The sequence below is a fragment of the Hypanus sabinus genome, chromosome 4 (genome assembly GCF_030144855.1).
Source record: "Hypanus sabinus isolate sHypSab1 chromosome 4, sHypSab1.hap1, whole genome shotgun sequence".
In the NCBI taxonomy this organism is placed as follows: Eukaryota; Metazoa; Chordata; class Chondrichthyes; order Myliobatiformes; family Dasyatidae; genus Hypanus; species Hypanus sabinus.
In genome coordinates, this window is record NC_082709.1 from 165197173 (window position 1) to 165223267 (window position 26095).

Sequence of the window (26095 nt, forward strand, 5' to 3'; positions counted from 1 at the left end):
TTCCGTCTCGGTAGCCTCCAACTTGATGGCACAAACATCAATTTCTCCAACTTCCCGTAATTTTCCCCCTCCCCCTTCCCTCTTCTTCAATTTCCCATTCTAGCCTCTTGTCTCTTCCCCTTCCTTTCCTGATGAGGGTCTCAGCCTGACTGTTTATTTATTTCCGTAGAGACTACCTGACCTGCTGAGTTCCTCCAGCATTTTGCATGTGTTGTTCTAGATTTCCAGCATCTGCAGGAACTCTTATGTTTAAGAAACCATACTGTTTGATTCCTTTCAATAATACTATATTACAGCATTAAAATTATTTTAAAAAAATGTACACTATAAAATTCAGTTGAAGTTACCAAATAATCATACTAAATGCAAGATTTTACCTTGGAATTCTTGAGTATTTGCTTTTTTTGGCGCATCCAACAGCCAGTCATTCAGAGTTTGATTCTTGAAAGCAATACTGCGAAATTGCTTTCCACCGTTCACATTCCAGGTTCCAACACTGACTCTGATACGTTTTGGTTTTGTATATTTATGATAGTTTTCACACATGCCATGCAAGACTTGGGGTGAAGCTGTAAAGTTAGAAGACAATGTTCTTTTAGAAACATGTAATTATACATATTTATCCAGCTTCCAAATCCTGAGCTAGGACTACAGCATTATCTATTTTAAGATTAAAATAAATTTAGAATGGTTCTGACTTGTACAGTTCACTCTTTTGCCTTCACACAAGTTAGGATTTTAATCAGATAGGAGGGGCAAAGACTGGAGAGCATCATACATTAAACATGCAAATTCAATGCCTTAATCATGACTCAATTGCAATTTTCACCCAAAGTCTGTCAGTAAAGATTAAATTGCATGAAATGCATGGAAGTCCTGGATCACTGGGTTTCCGTTTGCTCTCTAACATTATTATCCTTTCTTACTTTCCTTGAGCAAGTATCTGGCTGCTCCAGTATTGCCTAGAAGTATAAGTCTTTGATGCACCCAGGTTTCTAAAATCTATCATTTGATGATGGTATCAAATAATTCTGATTCTAATAGTTCAATAATAGAAACAAATCAATGAATACAGTATATTTACAGCAGTCTATATGACCAGTCTAAACTGCTTGTACAGTAATTTCAATCCCAAATTTTTTAAAACAATTTAGCTCTGTAGAACAACTAGTCATATAGTTTAAATGATTTCACTGAAAATTGAATATTGTGGCGACCCACTTTCTGCGCAGGCGAACCGGCTCACAAATAGCCTGCACACGGGTGGAGAATTAGGTAATGCACCCCTGACGTCATTTCCGCCCGGAGAGGGCGGGCGCTAGGGATTAAATGCCAGCGCCGCGAAGTTTGAATAAACTAGTCTCAAAACGACTTACCGACTTGCGTGTCGTCTCTAGCCCTGTATGTAGTACATCGCTACATTGGTGACCCTGATGGTCCAAACGGGATTTGGACCAAAGATGACCGGCTCTTCATCTGTTTACGCAGTTTAACTGCCGACTTTCTGGACGCTGCAACCACGCGTGTGGTTTAGCCAAGCAGAAGCCCAGTTCCAGATTCGGCAGGTAGCTCCTGATTCCACGCGTTACTATCACGTGGTGAGCACCCTTGACCAGGAGACGGCCGCCCAGGTTGCAGATGCATTCAAAGCGCTGCTCATTGGGACCTTTGGCCTCTCACGGCGTGAGCTGGGTGCCTGCCTGCTTCACCTGGACGGTTTGGGAGGCAGACTGCCGTCAGCATTGATGAACGAGATGCTGGCCCTGGCTGATGGACACAAACCCTGCCTCATGTTCGAGCAAGCGTTCCTAGAGCAACTGCCCAAGGACATACATCTGCTGCTGGCCGACGCAGATTTCAGCGACCCTCGTAAGGTGGCGGCCCGGGCAGACGTGCTGTAGAAAACCAAGAGGGAGAGCGTGGCATCCGTTGGTCAGATTACCAGGCCACGCGCCCAACAGCAGACCAGACCAGGCCCGGCAAGGGGGCGCACACAACACAGAGGCAGGAGTGAGGAGGCCAGTGAACAGTGGTGTTTCTACCACCAGCGGTGGGGCACAGAAGCCCGACGTTGTCGCCCACCCTGCAAGGGCCAGGGCCAGCTGCCGCTAATGACTATGGTGGCTGGCCACCAGGACAGCCGCTTGTACGCCTGGGACGAGCAGTTGGGACGCCACTTCTTGGTCGACACCGGAGTGGAAATCAGTGTCTTGCCCCCAACGGGGTATGACACCCGCAACAGGGAGCCAGGACCCACCCTGAGGGCCACAAATGGCAGCACGATACAGACCTACGGCACCCGTACAGTGCAGCTGCAGTTCGGCGCCAGCCAGTTCACGTGGGACTTCACACTGGCCGCCGTGGCCCAACCAGTCCTGGTGGCAGACTTCTTGCGAGCTCACAGCCTGCTGGTCAACTTGCAAAGGAAAAGACTGGTACATGCCGAGACTTTCCAGACGTTCCCCCTGGTTGAAGCCAAGTTGCCGGCCCCACACCTGGACTCCATCACGCTGTCAGACAACAAATTCACCAGAATCCTGGTGGAATTTCCATCGATTCTGGCACTGCAGTTCACGCCAGCCATGCCCAGACACGGGGTTCAGCACCACATCCCAACCAAGGGACCACCCTTTCACGCCCGTGCTGGAAGGCTACCCCTGGAAAAGCTCCGGCTGGCGAAGGAGGAGTTCAAGAGGATGGAGGAATTGGGGATCATACGGAGATCCGACAGCCCATGGGCCTCCCCCCTGCACATGGTGCCCAAAGCAGCTGGGGGTTAGAGACCATGCGGTGACTACTGCAGACTGAACGAGGCTACCACTCCAGACCACTACCCCATGCCACACATACAGGACTTTGCAGCAAACCTGCACGGAGGCAAGAAACTTTTCCAAAGTAGACCTCGTCCGGGGGTACCATCAAATCCTGGTGCACCCTGAAGACATCCCCAAAACTGCTCTCATCACCCCGTTCGGCCTGTTCGAGTTCCTCCGAATGCCGCTCAGCCTGAAGAATGCCGCACAGACGTTCCAGCGGCTAATGGATGCAGTGGGACGCAACCTGGACTTTACGTTCATCTATTTGGACGACATCCTTATAGCCAGCAGTAGTCATCAGGAGCATCTGTCCCACCTCCGCCAGCTCTACTCCCGCCTGCCTGATTTCGGCCTCACGATCAACCCGGCCAAATGCCAGTTTGGTCTCGATACCATCGACTTCCTGGGCCACAGGATTACCAAAGACGGGGCAACACCTCTACGTCAAGGTAGACGCGATCTGCCACTTTGCCTGGCCCAACACGATCAAAGGCCTGCAGGAGTTCGTTGGTATGGTGAACTTCTACCACCGTTTCCTCCCCTCAGCAGCCCATATCATGCGCCCTTTGTACACCCTGATGTCGGGTAAAGGCAAGGACATTACTTGGGACGGGGAGGCCGCGGCCACTTTCGTTAAAGCCAAGGAAGCCTTGGCAGATGGTGCACCCCAGAACGGACGTTCCGACCACCCTCACAGAGGATGCGTCTGACACAGCAGTCGGTGGGGTGCTGGAGCAACTCATCGAGGGGCGCTGGCAACCCCTGGCGTTCTTCAGCAAGCACCTACGACCACCCAAACTCAAGTACAGTGCTTTCGACCGGGAGCTGTTGGCACTGTATCTGGCAATCCGGCATCTCAGGTACTTCTTAGAAGGCAGGCCGTTCACCGCGTTCACGGACCACAAACCGCTGACCTTCGCATTCACGAAGCTGTCCGATCCCTGGTCGGCTCACCAGCAGCGACATCTGTCCTACGTATCCGAGTACATGACGGACATCCAGAATGTCTCGGGAAAGGACAACGTTGTGGCGGATGCACTCTCCAGACCAGCTGTCCAGGCCCCGTCCCTGGGGGTGGACTATGCAGCACTGGCGGAGGCGCAGCAGGCAGACGACAAGATGCCCAGCTACAGGACTGCAGTCTCGGGTTTGCAGCTGCAGGACTTCCTCGTAGGCCCAGGTGAAAGGACCCTCCTGTGCGACGTGGCTACCGGCCAACCTCGCCCCATCGTCCCGGCAGCCTGGAAGCGGTGAGTTTTCGACTCCATACATGGTTTGGTGCACCTATCTGTCAGGACAACCGTCCGGCTGGTCTCCAGCAAGTTCACGTGGCACAGACTTCGCAAGCAGGTCAGTGAATGAGCCAGAACATGCGCACAGTGCCAAACAACCAAGGTGCAGCGGCACACTAAAGCCCCACCGCAGCAGTTCGAACCCACCCACCGGAGGTTCAACCATATTCACGTGGATATCGTGAGCCCCCTACCAATGTCCTGAGGAGCGCAGTACCTCCTAACTATGGTAGACCGGTTCACGAGGTGGCCAGAGGCGGTCCCGCTCACTGACACATCTGCCGATTCCTGTGCCCGGGCACTGATTGCAACCTGGGTAGCACGCTTCGGGGCACTGGCCCACATTACCTCCGACAGAGGCGCCCAGTTCACCTCCAGCCTGTTGGGAACGGAGCTACACCACACTACTGCCTACCACCCACAGTTGAACAGACTAGTGGAACGCTTCCACCGTCACTTGAAGTCGGCTCTCATGGCCCACCTGAGAGGACCTAACTAGGTGGACGAGCTTCCCTGGGTCCTGCTTGGAATTCGCACAGCACCCAAAGAGGATCTGCACGCCTCGTCAGCCGAGTTGGTGTATGGCGCACCCCCGGCCGTCCCGGGAGAGTTCGTACCAGCCCCAAGGGGGCAAGAGGAAGAGCCCGCAGCAGTCCTGGACAGACTACGCAAAAGGCTTGGCAACCTGGCCCCCGTGCTGACTTCACAGCACAGACTGACCCCGACCCTTGTACCCAAAGACCTGCAGAACTGTAAGTTTGTGTTTGTACGAAGGGGCGGACACCGGGCACCACTACAGCGGCCGTACGAGGAGCAGTTCAAGGTGATCAACAACAACGGGTCCACGTACGTTCTGGACATTGGCGGGAAAGAGAAGGTTTTCACGGTGGACTGACTCAAACCAGCCCATGTGGACTTGGCGCAGCCGGTCGAGGTTCAGGCACCGCGGCACAGAGGTAGACCTCCCAAACAGTGGCTGTTCCAGTCTGTGGACATTGAGGGGTGTATCGCTGGTTCTGGGGGGGGGGGGGGGGGGTTATGTGGCGACCCACTTTCTGCGCAGGCGATCCGGCTCACAAATAGCCAGCACGCGGGGGGAGACTTTGGTAATGCACCTCTGACGACATTTCCACCCGGAGAGGGTGGGCGCTAGGGATTAAATACCAGCGCCGTGAAGTTTTAATAAACTAGACTCGAAACGACTTACCGACTGCGTGTCATTGTCTCTAGCTCTGTATGTTGCACATCGCTACAATATGATGTTTTTAAATTCTACCCATATTCAATCCAGACCAATAGCAGATATTATAAGGACATTTAGCTTACTAAGTGCATTTGGCTTTCTACGAATACTGACTCTCAATCTGAACTTACTTTCAGAATTTTAGATGCAACAGAGCTATATGAATGCTTTATCTGCATCATTGGATTAACTTTGTGAGGCATGTAACTAATTGAAGGCCTCATAAACAGAAGTTATTTCAGACTCTGAAGTTACCAATAATGTGAATGTAAATTCATCTGCTCTATGCATCAGAGTTATTTTTAAGGAAGATTTTGCCTACAGTTTTTTTTTGTTATTACATGGTAGCTCCAATTCAGTGAAATTATAACTTCTGCTGTTAGTTCACTGCCCTCATTCTAGTGAATCAGGGCAAGATGTGTATTTTAATTAGACTTCTGCAATGGTTTTCATATTTTCCCAGATAAATTGCAAACCATATTTGCAAATTCAATCATTTCCACTTTCCTCACAGCATACTTATTGGCACTCCCAATCTCAAATTGAAAGTGTCAATTCTCTGCCCCTCAACTCATACTAACAAATCTTTGCTCTTCTCTTCCATTTGTTATTAGCCTTTTTCTGCTTCCTTCTCAACCCACCCTTTCACTTTTGCCTTTTGTGTACTATAATCCTCTCCTATACTTCACAAGTCTCGTGAGAAGTAATGGGGACTCCAAGGAATATTTGCATGTAACTCTTGGATACTCTGCACTTGCTTCTGATGATAGGAAATGATTCTAGTATTACATACAGAGTGTTAAAAAAGGAAGGTTCTACACACAATATGTATGCCAGATACATCATGAACTTCTGCCATCATGGGAAAATGATAAATCAGAATGCCCCCCCATCCAATATCTTAAGCAAATTTAAATGTTCACTGAGCAATTAAATGTATTTTTGTGAATAGGTATCAAATTAATGCCTTCAGTACAATTTTCTAAGAGACGACTTTTCTTGTATTTGTGTCTAAAAGTTCACTTTTTTTGCAGTATCAATTAATGGTAGGATTTGAGTCATGTAATCTAGAGCAAGAATACTCATTTAAAAAGATCAGAAATGTCCACTGTTACACAATAAACACAAGTTATCTTAGAACAATACAGAATGACAACTACATGGGTTACTTTTGCAAATAATGCAATTAGTAAAAGGCAGCATTTTTTTAAGAAAAGAGACATCTGATTTTTGCTGTTGTTATTTCAGAAAGATTTAGGCAAAGCACTATACCTGATTGAAGTGTCAATTCTGGAACTGCAGCCACAGCAAAAGGAGAAGAAGAAAAAAGCATTAAACGCACTTATGCACATCAAGCTTTTTCATAAATAAAAAGAAACCTCAACATGCATTACACAGCAGACGTTATACATTTGAACACATGGTACAACTTAGGTCTTCACACATTCATTGTTGTATAATCACATTAATTAATTGTATTTAAGTAGATCATACAGTTGATTTTAGACTGTATAACAAAGGATCTTTATTTTACTGATCTTCTACAGAATGTTAAAATGAAAAAAAAATTGTTTTAGCATGCCCTTCAAATGCCAATTATGATCTTGTGTTCAATGTGGTTATCAACAGAATCTAAACTTAGGGAGACATTAGTGCTGAGAAAACAATAATTTTGCCAGATTTTTCACAGATGTTAGAAGCACCAAGACACTATTTGATTCCGATATAATGACAGGAAAAGGCAACAGAAAGGGAACACAAAAATACTCAGAAACTATTAAGACGGTTTTAACAGTTTCTTTTTCCACAGATGTTGTCCCACATCCTGAGTGTCTCCAGAATTTTGTTTTCGGTTAAATCTATCAAAAAGCATACCATCCGTTCAGATTTCCACCAGACACAAACTAAATCTGAATTGGGTTAAGTCTCTGATGGAGTGAAATCCTCATATTTTCAGTCTGAAACCACCAGTGAATTTTACTTTCTAGTTTTTCCCACCAAAATGTTCCTACACATCTGGAAGACATTGATTCATTGCACAGACACACAGACATCTGCAAATACCGAACCTCCTGTAGCTTACCCAGGTGACTGTTATTTGTCATGTGGCTCACTGTATGTTCAACAATCAGTAACTTATTACCAAGTACAATATCCATGATCCGGATGTTTGCACAACATCAGAAATCTCCTCAAATCTCAAGTGACTTCCTGAACGGGAATGTATTATTTTTTTAAAAACAGGAATCTAACTGAATAGGAATTCTCACTAAACATAGTAAGTACTGACCATTATAAGCTGGACCTAGAGATAATATCAAGTAATACAAGATGGGCTCCTATTGTTATTGATAAACATGCCAATAAACCGCAAAGCTGTTGAGCTTTACTACTACTAATTTTAACAGCTTTTTTAACCCCCAGTTTGAAGCAATTCTTTTATATGTGTAAGACAAACAAAACATAAAAAGTAAAAACAAACAAAACATAAAAAGTAAACACAAAATCCACAGAAGTCAAAAAGTTTATTTTAAAAATCCAAGGATGGTATTAGCAATTTCATGTCTAGAAAACAAACCATGAACAACCCGTTGTTCTGCCTACTTTACACACTGCACAGGAAAAAAACAGAACATGTGATTAGATGGTGCCTTATCATGCCCTTGAAATATCCCAATATGCTTTATAGGTCAGGATTTTTGTTTTGAAATATAATCAAACTGCTATGTGGATAAGCAATGGCTAGTTTTGCAAACATGCTGTCCCCACTGATGAGAAATTAATGAATGGTATCTTGGGATCTATTAGATCCACTTGAAGAGGCACACTGTACCTTGAATTAATAGCTCGTGGCATTAACAACACTTCCAGTGCCAAAGCCTCATTCAGCATTGCATGAAGTGTCACCCAGCATTATGTATTTAAATCCACACTGGGGCTTGATCAGAGAACCCTGAGTTAGAGATGAAATTGTTACGAATTCAGTCAAGATTACACTGAATTACAAATGGAACCTTGTAAAGTAACTAAAATGTTTTAAAAATAATTCTTTTTCATTATTGGTTATGAAATGGAACTTCCTATAATCCCTTCCTCCCCTTTTAAAACTAAAACAATTGGGCTAGCTTACATGATCCAAAGCTTCAGTGAGCAAATTTCAAGTTCTTAAAGATTTAACAGGAATTTTCCAGTTAAAAACCCAAGACTAAATTGCTTAATTCTAGGAAATCTAGTTCTGCAATTTAATTATATATATATCCATAAAACATTTGCAGACAAAATTCAAATATACATTCAGTGGAGAAGATATCTCCTAACCCTGATTCTCTCAGCCATCTGCCCATGAATCATACCATCTTCTGATAAGAGGCTAAAAGTCCACACTAATTCAAGGCGGGGGGACAGTAGTATAGAGTCAACAACAAGAGCACAGCCACATGCAGAAAATCTGCCCCATTATTTAAAGAAATATTTAAATTTTAATGTTCAATATTAACAGTAAAACAGGAAAGGAAAATAAACAAAAATGTGTTACAGCTATTAAATGTTCATTTGTAAAGGGATGTTTCACAAAGCATTTGACCAGTATTTCTCCAGTATTATTTCTAGGGCCCACCCTGTGCCACCAAAGTGAAAGGGGAAGGGGGAGCTGTTCTGACAACAAAGATTTTTGCAGGATTGGCTCTACCTCCTGTTTTTGGAGTGACTATACTAACCACCTCCCAAATCATACAGAATTATATTTTCTTATATTGCCTTTCTGTTACGTATTGTAGTTTTGGTTTTCATTTACAGGCCTCAGTTTCTGTCCTATACCCCTCCCAATCTCTTTCCAGCTCCCTAATCATTGACCCCATTTCCCATAACAATCCTACACCAACCCCTACAATACTTGTCCACTGTCATCCTTCTCCTTCCTTACAAAATCCTCACCTCTTGGCACTCTCCATCACAATAAGAGATTGCAGAAGCAAATCCTACAAAATGTGCATACAAGGCTGGGACCTGCCAGCTCCATTGAACATACAACCACAGATATCATGCACTAGAGATATCAGTTTTATACAGCCTTGATCAAAAACAACTCCCCTTGCAGTGCTATTTGCACTGAAGAATTTCTAGACCAAAGACCTGTAAAAAGATATTTAACAAAACTTAACATGTGCAAATACTAATCTATGTTAGAGTGCAATTATATCTATGTTAGAGTGCAATTCAAGGCTATTCTCAGAAAAAAAGGATCATATCTATGAAAGGAACTAAAATGGATAAATGTACTTAATCTCTTGGAACTAGCAATGGGAGTCCAAGAATCTGGGTGGTCCATCTGGCTTGGAATCTAGTAATATCAAAACACATGTCTTATCTCACCGCTCAAGTTGACAATGCCTTGTAGAATCACGCTGGCTGCCCTAATAATTTGACTCACAAGAAAACAGTAAGGTTGCTACATAAGCACAGAACCCCTTTACTTTGCCTGGTGTCCAAGAATGACAGAATGGAATGCAAAAAAATATATTAACCGGTTGACAACTTCTTCTAAGGCAATGCCCCACAATCAAAGATGACTTACTTCCATTGTTTCAGTGGGTTCTAAAGTACTAAAAAGGCTAATGTGGGAATCGGTCTTCTATACAGATGCAACAGAAAGTATCTAATGGCACATTAAATAGATGGTTAGTTTGTGAGATGGCAACCTCCTTCTGCCATTGCTAAACACCATTTCATCAGGATAACTGACTTGACTTTTTCTACAACTAAGATCAAATCCATCTTTTTTTTTGTTTCCTTGCCAAGTCCCCAGTGGCTAAATGATAATTAAAATATATATGTAGACGGGTATCAAGCACTGTTTAAAATGGCCCAAGAAGAATGCGTAAACAGATGTAGTCTCAGGATTATGGGTAGACTCAGTATTCAAATAGCAGTGATTTTTTTGAAATTATCTTTACCTTGTCTAAAATATCTAATTTCCTTGAATATAATCAAGGCTGACACTGTCAGATTTCTGGTCTCCAAGAAAATCAGTGAATAAGGGCTCATATCAGAAACTGCTTTGCTCAAGGATCATCCACAATCTTACTGAAAGCAGCCACAATGAATCACATGACCCAATGTCAATCATACTTGTACAATACAGGGTTTGCAGAGGTACAAGCCAAACTCCACCCAACAGTAGGGCAAGTTTGCAGAAACTCCAGATTTACAATCCAGATACTTCCAAGTGTCATTCTCAGGAATCACATTTATTATTGCCATGCAAAACCAAATACTGATACTTCAAGTCACAAAAATATTATAATTCTTAATGCCTCACTGGACCCTTGCTGCTTTCTCACCATTTTCCTCTCTGCCCCACTTACAATGTTTATGCTATTTCATTTTTATTTGGCAATTATCTCATCTTAGCTTTTTCACAGCACCTAGCCTTCATCTGATTGGTAAGAAGAAGTGAGCCTATGGATGGCACTCCACAAGTTGCAGATTATATTGTTTTGTGTATTGAAGTGAAATAATTTCTAATATCAAAGAAGAATCAAAGCACTTTCACATATAAATTTAAGGTCTAATACCAGTTTGCATTACATGCCATAAGTGAATTCAAAATAATTTGAATGTCATTGCATGCATTGATAAAGTAAATCTTACCATGTAAAGAACTGGTCGTTAGGAGAGCTCGAGCTTTGTCTGCCAAGTCACTGTTCAGCGTATTACCAAGTAGCAAGATGTCAATAGCTTCCTGCTTGGAGCTATCAAAGAAATTATTCTGAATGGTTCTTGTCACTGAGCGAGCTCCATCCTTAAACTTTCCACCCTAGAAGAAAAAGTTAATACATCACTATGAATAATTAAATGTTACTTAACTTACTAAATCTGCCATTGACATTAGCTCAATATACTCTGTACTTTAATGTGTTACATTACATGAAGAATCTTTGATGTAAAAATATGCTTTGCAAATACATGTTGTTAGGTGAATTTTCCATTAACTTAGATTCATACACACAGACACGGGCCCTTCAATTTATTTAGTCCATGCAAATCACTGCATCCTTCTTGCCAGTCTCAATTTTCTATGTTGGGCCCATAAATAGCCAAGCCTTTCCTCTCTATCTATCTATCCAATGCCTCTTAAATGTTGCAGTTATACCTGCCTCAACTACTTCATCTGGCAACTCATTGCTGGTACTCACTACCATCCCATGTAACAAAAAGAATATTAACTTTCAGGTCTCTTTTTAATTTCTCTTATCTTGTATTTGTGCCCCCTAGTTTTGGACAGCACAACCCTGGAGAAAAGACCATCTACCCATATTATCTATACCCCTCATGATTTTATAAACCTCTATAAGGTCAACCCTCATTTTCTCTACTTTGCAAGGAATAAAGATCCAATGCGCCCAACCTCTCTCTATAGCACACACACACACACTCCCTAGTCTAGGCAGCATCCTTGTAAATCTCTTTTGCACCCACTCCAGCTCAACATTGTCTGTCCTATAAAAAGCTGACCAAAACAGTAACATCATACTTCAAATGCGGTCTAACCAACAACTTATGACAGCACCTGGAGTATTGGGTACACTTTTGGTCAGCCTTTTATAAGAAAGACAAGCTGGAAAGGGTGCAGAAGATGCAGAAGACTGAAATACAATATCTCTACTCCTAAATTTGATGTCTTGACTGACAAAGACCAGCATGCCAAATGCCATCTGCACCATGCTGCCTACTTGAATAGCCACTTTCAGCAAATTAGAGCATTCATACACTCAGGCCACCCTGTTCCACAACACTTGTCAACAATCTCCATACATTGTATAGCTCCTACCCTGGTGTGACTGCCCAAAATGCATCACATCACACTTAGACAAGTTGAAAGCTATTTGCCATTCCTCATCCCATCTCCCTACCTGATCAAGATTTCTTTTAATTCAGTATCATCAACAAACTTGCTAATTGTGCCATGTACATTCACAACCAAATCATTTACATATATAATACAAAACAGAGGTCCCAACAATATCCTCCCCCAGGCACCGGCCACCAGTCAGAGAACTGACCTTCAACCACCACACTCTGCTTCCTATCTTTGAGCCAATTCCAAACTCACCTTACTAACACCCCTTGAATCCCACACAACCTGGTTCTAACATTTAACTGTCATTCATTCTTTGGGGCACTCCTCTGTTTTTGTGGATGGTTGCGAAGAAAAAGAATTTCAGGATGTATATTGTAAACATTTCTTTGACATTAAATGTATCTTTGAAACCTAACAGATCAACAGGATCTTGTCAAAGGCTTTGCTAAAGTCCATAACTTCCCATCCACTGCCCTGATTTCTTTTATCCCCTCAGTTACCTCTTCAAAAAACTCCAAAATAATTGTCAGATATGCCCTCACACACACAAGACCATGATTATTCCTGGAATTGTATTACTGTCACATATTGAGATACAGTGAAAATATTGTCTTGCATACAGTTAATACAGAGCAAACCATTAAATGGTACATTGAGGTATTAAAAGGTAAAACAACAAAGTAATGCAAAATGAAGAATAATAGCTACAGAGAAAGCATGGTGCAAGTAGACAACAAGATGCAAGAGCATAACAAGGTAGATTCTGATTGGGCCATGATTACCCAAATGATGGTAGATCTGATATCTTTATGCTTCTGATATACTTAACTCACCATTAGGCCAACACCCAGAGAAAGCAATAATCAAGAAAGGAAAAATAGATCAATTACTGAATAATCTACACTCATAAATTTTTATGTATAGTACATTTAAACATTGTCATAAAATACTAAGGGAGTACCTTTCACTGAAAATGAAATCAAAGTTCAAAGTTTTGCTTAGAGTGAAACAATGCAAAGTTCTTAATGCTGTAGTGATTTTCTGCCAAGTATGCGTGTGAAAAGGTTAATTAGCAGGAACATTCTTATCTGCAACAACTTTTGAATTTGAAATTGTTACACAGGTTTTCTGTAAAGTCAATACAAATATTTGTTTGAATTTTAACATCTTATCATGGCACAGAATTGGCTTCATAAAATCTAAAGAAGAACATAACCTAATGGCACTTCCCCAAATACCAACAGAAGAAATACTTAAATAAGAGCCCTTCACACTTGTGAAGTATGGCAAAGTATATCCTCAAAAAGCAGTAATGGTGTAAACATATGACAATGCATCAGAAACACAGGAGTAGAGATTGACAGAAGAGATACTTCTCAAAGGTCCACTGAATTTCATATGCCTAATAGGCATACAATCGTTTAAAATTAGGAGGGGGAAATAAAGGTACATTGCACAGAAATTCCAACATGACACATTGAAAAATAGAAAACCTTGGGGAAACAATAGTTGCAGAAATTTCACCGTCAGAGAAAGAGACAGCCCTTGTGGAGCTACAGCTGAGAGCTCTGTACAATGTGCTGCAAGCTAACAAAGGATGGAAAGATTTGGTATGAGTGAACCAAAAAGAATGGTTCATGACAATATATATCAGGATCATCATCAGAGATTCTGCAGACGCTGGAAATCCACAGTAACACGCACAAAATGCTGGAGAAACTTAGCAGGTCAGGCAGCATCTATGGAAAGGAAATGTCAACTGTTTATTCTATTTCATACATGCTGCTTGACCTGCTTGACATTCAGCATTTTGTGTGTGTGTTACAAATATCAGGAAATTTGAAAGTATACTTCATGAGCCAAGTTCAGAACTAAAGAACAATCGTCTCTGAAGCACTTCCTCAAACTCAATTATCATGAAGTAATCATTATAAGTATCTGCATGTGGCTTTAGAGTACAATTAGGATCTCATCCAGAGCATTTGGAGGAGAAGGGGGAGCAGCCAGATGTCTTGGTACATATTGATACCAAAGACATGGGTAGGAAAAGCAAAGAAGTCCTGAAGAGAGAATTTAGACAGCTGGGCAGAAAACTGAGAAGCAGGACCTCCAGGGTAACAATTTCTGGATTGCTACCTATGCCACTTGCCAGTGAGGGTAGAAACAGGATGATTTGGCAGAAAAATAAGTGGCTGAGCTGGTACAAGGGACGGCTTCAGTTTCTTGGATCATTGGGATCCCTTTTAGGGGAGGTATAATCTGTACACAAGGGATGGGTTGCACCTGAACCCGAGGAGGACCAATATTCTAGTGGGCCAGTTTGTTGGACCTGATGGGGAGGGTTTAAACTAGTACAACACAGGGAGATGGGAACCAGAGTGAAGGGACTCAGGGTAAGATGGAGGGTAAAATAACAAAGATAGTGTGTAGTCAGACTGTCAGGAAGAGCAGGCAGATGATAGGACATAACTGTAGCCAGCAGGGTGAATATCAGTAGATTAGGGATGCAGAATTAAAAAGGTAACAAATACAATACTCAATGCACAGAGTATAAGAAATAAAGTGGATGATCTTGTAACACAATTACAGATTGTCAGGTATGACATTGTGGCCATCACCGAATCGTAGCTGAAGGATGGCTGTAGTTGGGAGCTGAATGTTCAAGGTTACACATTGTATTGAAGGGATAGGAAGGTAGGCAGAGGGGATGGCATGGCTCTGCTAGTAAAGAATGTCATTAAATCAGTAGAAAGATGTGACATAGGATCAGAAGAAGTTGAATCTTTGTGGGTTGAGTTTTTAAGAAACTACAAGGATAAAAGGACCCTGATGGCAGTTATATACAGGCCTCCAAACAGCAATTGGGATGTGGACTACAGAATGCAAAGGGGAAATAGAAAAGATGTGTCCATAGGGCAATGTTATAATAGTCATGGGAGAATTTAACATGTAGGTAGACTGGAAAAATCAAGTTGGTAATGAGCCTACAAGGGGATGAACTATATTGGATTAGGTGTTACGTAATGAACTGGGGGTGATTATGAGGCTTAAGGTGAAGGAACATTTAGGAGGCAGTGATCACAATATGATTGAGTTCAACTTGAAATCTGATAGGAAGAAAATAAAGTCTGATGTAGCAGTACTTCAGTGGAGTAACGCAAATTATAGTGGTATAAGAGAGGAGATGGCCAAAGTAAATTTGAAGGAGATGCTGACAGGGATGACAGCAGAGCAGCATTGGATTGAGTCTCAGGGAAGAATGAGGAAAGGGGAGGATAGATGTATTCCAAAAAGAAAGAAATATTCAAATGGCAAAATAGTTCAACCGTGACTGATGAGGGAAGTTAAGGCTAATGTAAAAGCAAAGGAGAGGGCATACAATGAAGCAAAAATTACAGGGAAGATAGTGGGAAGAAAAAGCAAAGCTTTTAAAAACATACAGAAAGCAGTAAAAGAATCATGAAGATGGATAGGATGAAACATGAAAGGAAGCTAGCAAACAATGTTAAGGTGGATAAAACTTTTTCAAGTCCATAAAAAAATAAAAGAGATTGAAGTGGATATAGGACCACCAGAAAATGAGGCCGGAGAAATAATAATAGGGAACAAAGAGATGGCATATGAACTAAATGAGTACAATACATCAATTTTCACTGTGGAAGACACTAACAATGTGCCATTTCAAGAGGTCTAGAAATGTGATGCTGAGGCTTTATAAGGAACAGGTGGGGCCTCTCCTTGAGTATTGTGCTTTATCTAAGAAGAGATGTGCTGGTTCAGAGGAGGTTCACAATGATGATTCCAGGAATGAAAGAGTTATCATATGAGGAATGTTTGATGACTCTGAGCCTGTATTCACTGGAATTTGGAAGGATCAGGAGGAGTTTCATTGAAGCCTTTCAAATGTTGAAAGGCCAAAGACAAAGTAGGTGTGGAAACAATGTTTCCCATGGTGGGAGAGTCTAGGACAAGAGGGCACAGCCTCCGGATAGAGGGGTGTCCATTTAGAACAGAGATGCAGAGAAATTTCTTTTGCCAGAGAGTGGTGAATTTGTGGAATTTGTTACCACAGGCAACTGTGGTTGCCAGGTCTTTGGGTGTACTTATGCTGGAGATTGATAAGTTCTTGACTGGCCATGGTATCAAAGGTTACGAGGAAAAGGGTGAGGAATTGGGCTGAGGAAAGAAATAAAGGATCAGGCATGACTGAATGGCAGAGCAGACTCGATGGGCCAAATGGCCTAATTCTGCTCCTAGATCTTATAGGATCAAGACTGGATTTGCAAATTAACTGACATCACAGTGAATACAAATAAAGTAGATAGCAGAAATAAATAAAGCAGATCAAGACAAAGGCTGGTAGATATTAGTTCAGGTCTAATTTACACACTTAGTTCCTCTCAAGATGTGAGCACAGGAAACTCAAAATATTCCTTAAGGTGGAGGAATAGATTCATCATTATTTCATATACTTGTTGAGCACTCCTTTTCCAAAAATCCAAAAAATTTTTTAAGTGCTGACATGACGCTACAAGTAGAAATTGCACAAAGTGCTGGGAAGATCCCCAGGTGATGCATGGGTCTCTGCACACCACAGGTAGCTCTGAGAAGTGACCTCACACACCCTGAGTGAGGCCCTGTTTTGCACCAGTTGTTTTCAACAATCATCATAGCCAGATCTTCATGCATTACTGACAGTGGTTATCAAGTGTTTTGCACTTATTCTCTACTCTGTGCTGTGAAGATATTGTTGGAAATGTTAAAAAGGTATGCAGTTACTCCTATGTGTAATAGTGAAAAGAAAAATTAGGAAGAATGTATGTTTATGTATAAAACAGAAAGTCAAAATGTTGGGAAAACTTGACAAGGGTGTAAGTGTGAAGCATCTGTCAGAGGAATGTGATGTTGGAATGACCACCATCTACAACCTGAAGAAACAGAAGGACAAACTGTTAATGTTCTATGCTAAGAGTAATGAATGGAATTTAAAGAATAATACAAAAACACTGCATAAAGCGAAAAATGAAGATCTCATCATGTATTGAAAGAACAGATTCATCAGCATCAGAGTGAACATATGCCACTTAACAGTATGCTGATCATCAAACAAGCAAAGATCTATCAGGATGAACGGAAAATTGAAGGTAATTGTGAATATTCAGCGGGCTGCCTGCAGAAGTTTAAGAAAAGGCAAGGCATTAAATTTTTTTAAAGATTTATAGTGATAAAGCATCTGCTGGTCACAAAATAGCAGAGATTAATTAGATTCAATCTTGTTCTTCTATTTTACATAAAGTTGCTGTGCAGCTCTTGTTACCCTGCACACATTATATTGTCATTATATTAAAGGTGTGTAATAATTTTTACTGTTAAGTACATATGCCTGATGAACAAGTGTAAGACAAAGACTGCTTACCGGTAATTCAGAATCAGGAATGATGGCAATGCCAAGCAGCCACTGACTGCCCACCTGGGCAAACAAGGTAGTGATAGCTTACCTTTCTGATTGTTCAATGTACATATTATTGTTACATGCACAAGATTATTAAAAATATTATATAAATCTACCTTCAGGGTATATGTATAAGCTGTATATGTAATGTAAATGGATTTTGTGTTTCGACTCTGTTCCCATCCCCAAGCAATCTCATTATATAGAATCAAATATTCCAAAATCTGAAAAAAATCTGAAATCCAAAATACATCCAGCCCGAAGCATTTTAAATAAGGTGTGCTCAACCTGTACTAAAAACCTTTATAAGCTGTAAAACTTTGAAGCTTTTGTATTGCATTGGTTTACTATTGTCATATGCAGCAAAATTCAACATAAAGCATTTATTTCACATGCCATCCAGATAGATCGTGCCACACATGATTACATCAAAAGAAAAAACAGGATGCAGAATATACTGTTGCAGTTACAGAGGAAGTGCACTGCAGGAAGACAAATACATGCAAGGGCCATTATAAATTAGATTGGGAGATCAAGAGTTCACCTGAAAAGCCTAGTTCAATAAACCAGATAATATGCTAAAATAGTGCATGAGAAAGCAGGTGTAGCCCTAACTTTCCTTGAGAAGGCAACTCAAATGTTCCGGAAAAACAGAAATAATCCACCAACTCATGTCAATATTCTCAGGTAATCCTCATATTGCTTGATTACTGCTCAAAATGTATATATAGAGTGGTATTAACAGACTCTGGAATATAGAATTCCAAAAAGTTACAACTCTTGAGACCATCTACTTTGCCCTCAAATTATAACCTTTAATCTCAGGATTCAATCTGGTGAATCCATGACACACTGTCTTTAAGTCAAGACCATACTTTCTTTCATACAGAAGCCAAATTATCATCGCTTATTAATGCATCGCTTATTAATAAACCTTCTGCAAATACAATAACAAGCCAATGCTCTTGAACCCCATTTTTCGCAATAAAGTTCACCCTCCTAATTTCTGACTGTGTAGTAATTGCTTGATTTGTAAATGTTCAATTTATGACTTTTTGCTAAAATGTTATGGCTTGAGGTATTTTTTTAATCTATATAATCATTTTTATTCCACTGAATAGCATATCACACTGTGCACAAAGGCCCTTAATACGTTTCACTTGGCTTTCCTGATTTATTAAATTGTGCTTAGCAGAACAGTTTTTCCAGAATGCATCCCCTTCATAAATTAAAGATCTTTTTTATTTATATTCCTCCAACATAGTGAATTACTTCAGTTTTCTAAATTGTGCTCCCACTCTTTTATACATGATTATACATTTATACATGCACACACATTCTTGTTTACTCACTAACAGGATATAATGTGATTCAAATGTCACAGAAAAGAAACAGTAAGTACGAAAAAAAACTGCACATTCCAGATAGATGAACATCATGTTTTAATATGGAAAATGCTAGTCAAAGGAAATAAACTAAGAATTCTCTACAAAACCATTCCCTCCACTGGTAAAAACTTTACCACGAGGAAAGGTCTGAACCAGCCTTTGGTCAATTCTTCTAATATCCTGATCATAAAGAATTTCCATTTTGCCTAATTACAATTCTGTTAAGTAGATAAACATATGTCTATGTTAAAAATGTGGTGAAGTAAAAGGTAAAAAAGTTAAAATACCAAATGTGTCAGATGTCAAGTTTTATGTAAAGCAATTTTTACTTTTGAAACAGAGAGCACAGTAGATTTTTGCAGAATAATTAGAAAAAAAATCTTTTGTATCAATCAATGGTAACACAATTTCATTACTTTTAAATTTTCCAGGGCCACGTACAATAATTTATACTATACCTTTGCTTTTCCTTCCAGTGCTCCAGTTCCAGCATAGATTTTACTTATTGAATCACCACACATTGACCACATGGAACGAAAAACCTCCTGAAATCTAGTGATCATCTGTTGCTTCTCAGCTAGCCCTAGAATTTCTAACTGCTTGTGAAGCATCTGTTGAGAAAATGAAGAATGTGGGAGGGCATAAACAGTCAAAATGCATTTTTTTTAATCAATTTGAATTAAACATTTAACATGATTTATTATTGCAGACTATTTTAGGTTCCTAAGCAGTTATCCAAGATTGTACAGTACTGTGCAAAAGTTTATAATCTATAAACATAGGCACTCTAGCTGTATATACGTGCCCAAGACCTTTGCACAGTATTGTATTTGTCAACGTGGAGCGGAGAGCATCTTGGTAAATCTGGGAGGAGCAAAAGATGTCACGAATGGCGAGGGTAAAGCTCCACATAAGGGGTGTGAAACAGGCAACACAGAAGGAGTACCAGGGGTGGAAGGGGTGGTGGTGTGGGTGTAGTCACACCCAGGCCTGAGTCGCCAGGCAAGGTTACTTGGTTCCAAACAATTGGTTTATTGATCATTTTGGAATGTCTCTCTGGTGCTTCCTGCCCCCTCCCCTCTCCTTTCCCCTTTTCCCAACCATGATTCCTCTCTCCCTGCCCCCTTCCCACTCTCAGTCCACAACAGAGATCCATATCAGAATCTGGTTTATCACTCACATGTCATGAAATTTGTTTTGTTTTGCGGCAGCAGTACAGTGCGATAGATAAAATTACTACTGTACTGTGTGTACTGTCTTAGGCACATATATACAGCTAAGGTGCCAAGACTTTTGCACAATGCTGTACAATGGTTGTCATTACAAATGCAGTACAAATATTTATTCCTTCCCTACATTTCATGACCATAAAACATTGCACTTCATGTTCATAAAACTGTGCAGGATCTAAAAGTTATTAACTTTTATCATGAATACCAGAATTTTCATTGCAATTCCAGACTCACATCAGGTAATGTTTCGGGTCACGCAAATATCGAATAATAAAATCTGTAGCAGTTTAGATTTTGTGCTATTGGTTATAGACTCAACCACCAAATACTGGATTTTGTCAAATAATTGCATAATTTATTTATTCACAAGGCCTAATTTTATTATCCACCGCAAACTGAGTCTGTGTGGTTTGAACTGAGTCTGAACTGAGTGGTTTACTAGCCCATTGCAGAGAACATTTAAGAAACAACCACAATGATGTTAGGTATAGAACACTTGACAAGTTCTCCACCTAGCAATTAACTGTTTCTGCTGCAATAGCATCCTGGGTCTGAAGTGAAGCATTTAGTGACAGAAATTAAGAAAACTGGTAGTTATACTTATTTAATGGAATGCATTAGAAGAATAAACAACCACAACTTGAAACATACCTCCAATCCAAAGAAAGCTTGCACACTGTTTGTTCTGTCTAAGCAATCAAGACAATTGGTTCTGATAGCACCAGTCTGGCACCTGTGGGAAAACATCTTATGCTCAAATTAAAATGGTTTAATATCCCTTTCAGAAATACTAACTCAAACTTCAATGGTAAAATGAGCTCACCTCTGAACTCCACGGGAATCACAATAAAAAAAGTCACATTCTTCCAGAAATGTCTCTAGTTTGGGTTTCAGCACAGTTATAAGTCTGTCTGTCTTTCCACCCTTTACCTGCTGGTGGTAGTCAAAATTCACCATTGGAACATCTGCAGCATGTTCAGATGCCTTCAAATGACTCTAGTAAAAAAACAATTTAAAGTTTGTAGAATGGTGCATACTTTTCATTTAACATCAGAAGAGAAGAAAACCAAAACATAGGAAGGTGTTTAATACTAACCGAGGTTACCCAAAAGCAGAAGATATTTCTTCAGCTCCAGCCCTTTATCTTTCCACCCACCTGGCTTCATCCATCACCTTCCTGCTAGTCCACCTTTCCCTTCCCCAACTTCTTTACTCTGGCATCTTCTCCCTTCCTTTCCAGTCCTGAAGAAGGATCCCAGCGCAAGATGTCAACTGTTTATTCATTTCCATAGATGCTGCCTGACCTGCTGAGTTCCTCTAGCATTTTATGTGTGTTGTTATAGAAGATATATTCTTTTCATTTCTGACGAAGGGTCTCGGCCCGAAATGTTGACTGCTTGTTTCAACGGATGCTGCCCGACCTGCTGAGTTCATCCAGCTTGTTTGTACGTCTTGATTTGACCACAGCATCTGCAGTGTACTTTGTGTTTACTATCCTTTTCATTTCCTGTCCTCGCAAAACACAAATTCTTTTCCTAGATACACACTGCATTAATCACCAGGTTAACATAATAAATAGCCCAACTACATTCTCACTTAATGTACAAATAGATTGACATCATGTGAATAGTAAAAACCTCCTGCAAAAGTTGTGAAATAAGCCATATAGATTTGTCCGGAGCCGCGTCTCAAAATAGGCACCCGTATCCAAACTAAGTAATTGCATTTCGTCTGCACTAACATCCATGGAAAATCACAAAGTGTGTGAAAGGGACCACTAGTTTGTACTTGATGCTTTTTCATTCCTGTCTGAGCTGAATATACATATCACAAGGTGTTTGGACACAGACAGGTTTTTCCACAGAGACACAAGGATTTTTTCCCCCCGACTTTTGTTTACATTAGAGATTTGGTAACTCAACAGAAGTCGATCAAAGATTCTCTAATCAAAATAGATCAACAGTTCCTTGCCAATCAAATGACGCAATGGAACCACAAACACTGTTTATAATTTACTGCAAGAAACTTTGGGAAACCAGAAAGGTTTTAGGAGAGAATTAAGGAAATTTGTTCAACAGGCTTGAAAGCAGGTCAATTTTTTCCTTGAAATACACATATTTAAAGTCACCATTTAAAATGAAGGTATTTAAGGAAGCAGCATAAATGTTTTCAAATTTCATTTGAAGATTTTGAACGAAGATACCAAACAACATTTAATTTCCTGAAAATAGGAGCATTGAGAAATTTATTTTTACATCAAGTTTAGTCACTTACCTGGAATGCTTTACTAAGCATGTGCTCTCCTTCTTTCATTCCTAGTAAATTGATTATAGTTTGCTTCCCATATAGCTTTTTCAGTGTTCTAAAATGTCTGTAAAAATTTAGTAGGTATATTTTGGGAAATGGAGATCTGAAAGACTAATAATCAATATACATTCTAAAGCAAGCAATTGTTTTTGAAAAACATTAATTGTTACTATTGCTCAACTGATAGTAGTAATTACTGCTAAATGCAACTTCAATACCTGTCAAAAGCTGGTGCATTAGCTTCAAACCCCCTGGACATCCGAACACGATGCGACCCAACCTAAAGCACACAAAGTAAACGATAGTTATGCAAATATTAAAAGGAAACTGCTGAAAGAAAGTTGATTAGCAAGAAAAAAAAAGTATGAATTAAATAAATGTTAAGTTGAATACATTTTTATCTAAATAAAAGAAAAACAACAGTAAAAATAGTTACGCCTTTTGAAATCTGGCTATTGAATAACCAACATAATTTTGGTACACTATTATTCTAACCCTAATCTTGATATTCTTTAACAGGCCATTATTGGGTTTAAGTTCTAATAGTCACTGCAGTAATTAAACAATGCCAGCAGTAAACACAGGTCACTTCAAAGCAAATCACATTTAGCAACATTCAAAGTTAAGATTACAACTATATTACAACATGATGGTTTTAAATATTAACTTCTACAATGAAGTACACATCTATTGCAATGGATGATCTCTGCTGGAGCAGTAGCGAGGATATTATGATCAGATAATGTCCATGGGTTAGAGATGGGAGAAAAGGAAACCTCACAAAAGTTATTACCTGGATGCAAAATACACATTCATCATTGAGATTAAGCTATAAGGTTTACTAAAGTCAGGCATGTTGTCAGCATTCAAAGATAAAGCTCATCCATGCGACACTGACAAAGGGTCCACAAAAACAAAGAGAAACAAGAATAAATAAACTAAAATAATAATCAACATTTTTCTCTAAAAATGTAGAAAGAATGGCAAGATATTAAGTCAGGCCAGTGCAACCCATTACTTGGAATTAATTACATTCATCTTTTCTACAGTAAAAGAACGTCTATTAGTAAACACATCCTTTGACGTAATAATGGCCTCTTACTGTAACATTAAATTTAAATCAGGTAATATCAAAGACCATTAGTTGGGAATGAAAGCAAATATGTTCATACAAGTCATAACCCAGTACTGGCAGATAACTAAAATGTCCTCTGAATTCATTGCAGAAAAATGTAGACTACAGATGTGAATTATAAAGAAATTTTAAAAGGCCAACCTGAAGGCCTGGTTGCTCCCAGAACAATGGGATGGAACCACGGATTTGAATAAAAGAAGACACACAGTCATCCAAGAATATCACCTTTGAAAAATAAAAGTAAAACATTACTGATTGGAGTGGATGATAAAAGTTTTAAAACACCAATAATGACTTTTTCATCATTTGCACAGAGCCTCTTAAAATATATAGATTAAATAAATATTTCACGACAAATAAAAAAAAGCAGAAGGTACAGATAAATGTATACATAATTAACAGAAAATGCTGGAATATCTCAGTTAAGACACATACACATAGCTTATGCAGAAACAGAGTTTGTTTCAGTTGGTGACCTTTTAGTTTTAATGAAGGATAACTGACATGGAATATTTTGTTCCCTTCAGATGTTAGTGGAGCTATTGTGTATTCCCAGGATTTTAAAAGAAATATCCAATATATTGGTTATACCACTAGATGGAAATATCCAATTTATGGTTAAATTTGATATTGCCTTCCCTGTTATATGCTTATTATTGTTTGTATTACCAGGAACAGTGGAAAAAAAGAGGAGATGAAGGAAATGGAATACAGATCAGATTGGCTGGGGGGCGGGGATTCTTATGAGCCCACCCTGACAATTTCAAAAACTACATCCATGTATCTAAATCCTCCAGGGTTGGGAAATAAAAAGGCACTGAAGAAAGTACAAAAAAAATTCTTATGTATGACCCTAGAACAGAGCTTTAAGAAAAGGATGAACAGGTTGTTATTTACTGTAGAATAAAGTGAACGCAACAATTGTCTTAACAGAAACCTTTAAAATTGTGAAGCAATTTGATCATGTGGACAAGAAACTAAATTTCCATTTCTGATAGAATTTCAGTGTTGTGGCCAAAAATATCAATAAGACATTCCTTGTCCAACAAAGAATCAGAGAAATTTATTTATTTATTCAGGGAATGTTTAATTGGTAGCTTTGACCTGAAGACAATCTACTAACCCAAATGAGTAATAGGAGATTCAATAAAATAGTGCTGAACTAATCAAAATTACAGGAGTTTCTGCAGGTGTTGCAAATCCAGAGCAACTCACACAACATGCTGGAGAAACTCAGCAAGTCAGGACCTGCTGAATTCCTCCAGCATTTTGTATGTATTGCACTGACCTCATCAATGCTGATTTCATTCTATGCCCCTTGATTCTCTCAACACACAAAATCTATCAGTGTAGTTATATTCTATTCAACAGGCTCAGCAAAATGGGAAAGTCCAAAGAATCACAGCCTACTCAAATGAAGGAGTTTTACTTCTCTCCATGACATTTCATTGCCTATGATATTCTGTCCTAGCCCCAAGTTCATTGAAGAATGTTATACATTTTAATATACAGTAAAGTTTCAGAAGATCAGGACATTGATGGATGTTCATCTTAATCACATAACAACCTCTTAATTCACTTTGGTTTTTAGAAATGACTTTGCAGGACAACAATTTTTCCAGTGAATCCACTGAGTTAATGGAAGCAAAGAAATCAGCATCTTAAAGGGAATTCAGAGAGCCAAACACTGAACCATTCAGATTTCTGAATAATAGGACAGGTATATTATATTGAATGTAAACGCCTTTTATTTACTCTCTCCTCATAGAAGGACATTCTCACTCCATAAAACAATCTGGTAGTAGATTAAGTGAAGAGGGCAGATGGAGTCTTGTATGGAGAATCAACACTAGCGTAGGCAGGTTGCAGGTTGCACTGAGTAACCTTTTTCTGTCATGTAAAATGCTAATATATTTTTAGCTAAGTAATTCAGAGCGGAACATTACATGAAGAAGAGAAATCCCCACTCCCTGCAGTTTAGTTTAAGGTAATAAGTGGCAAGGATTTGCTTAAAGAGTTTGGACATCTTGGAAGTGTAACATGAGTTTCCCAGTGACCACGTGGGTTTCCTTCAGTACTCCGGTTTCCTCCCACAGTCAAAAGGCGTACTGGTCAGTAGGTTCATTGATCATCGTAAATTGTCCTGTGATTAGGCTAGGGTTAAATTGGGGAATTGCTGGGTATTGAGGATCAAAGGGCCAGAATGGCCTACTCTATGCTGTATGTCAATAAATAAAACAGTTTATCATATTTGTAATGTTATGGGGGGGGGGGGGAGGGAAATACTAATGACCAACTCAACAACTACAAATTATTAATTTGAGATCTCACCACAAATTTAATCTGGGTAAATGGTTGTGATATATTCCAA

At 40.0% G+C, this 26095-nt stretch overlaps 1 protein-coding gene across 7 annotated transcripts in view; it reads right to left on the reverse strand.

Annotated features, from left to right (window-relative positions):
• synj1 (synaptojanin 1) overlaps positions 1–26095 on the reverse strand; it is a 112425-nt gene that overhangs the window by 68092 nt on the left and 18238 nt on the right. For all 7 annotated transcript variants that reach the window (XM_059968689.1, XM_059968694.1, XM_059968693.1 and 4 more), the window contains exons 6-14: positions 23866–23949; positions 22808–22869; positions 22557–22653; positions 21106–21278; positions 20934–21015; positions 19509–19661; positions 11001–11166; positions 6624–6647; positions 378–569 (exon numbers count right to left, since the gene is read on the reverse strand). In XM_059968689.1, coding sequence (XP_059824672.1) covers positions 378–569; positions 6624–6647; positions 11001–11166; positions 19509–19661; positions 20934–21015; positions 21106–21278; positions 22557–22653; positions 22808–22869; positions 23866–23949 — 1033 coding nt within the window. The remainder of the gene's footprint in view (positions 1–377; positions 570–6623; positions 6648–11000; positions 11167–19508; positions 19662–20933; positions 21016–21105; positions 21279–22556; positions 22654–22807; positions 22870–23865; positions 23950–26095) is intronic.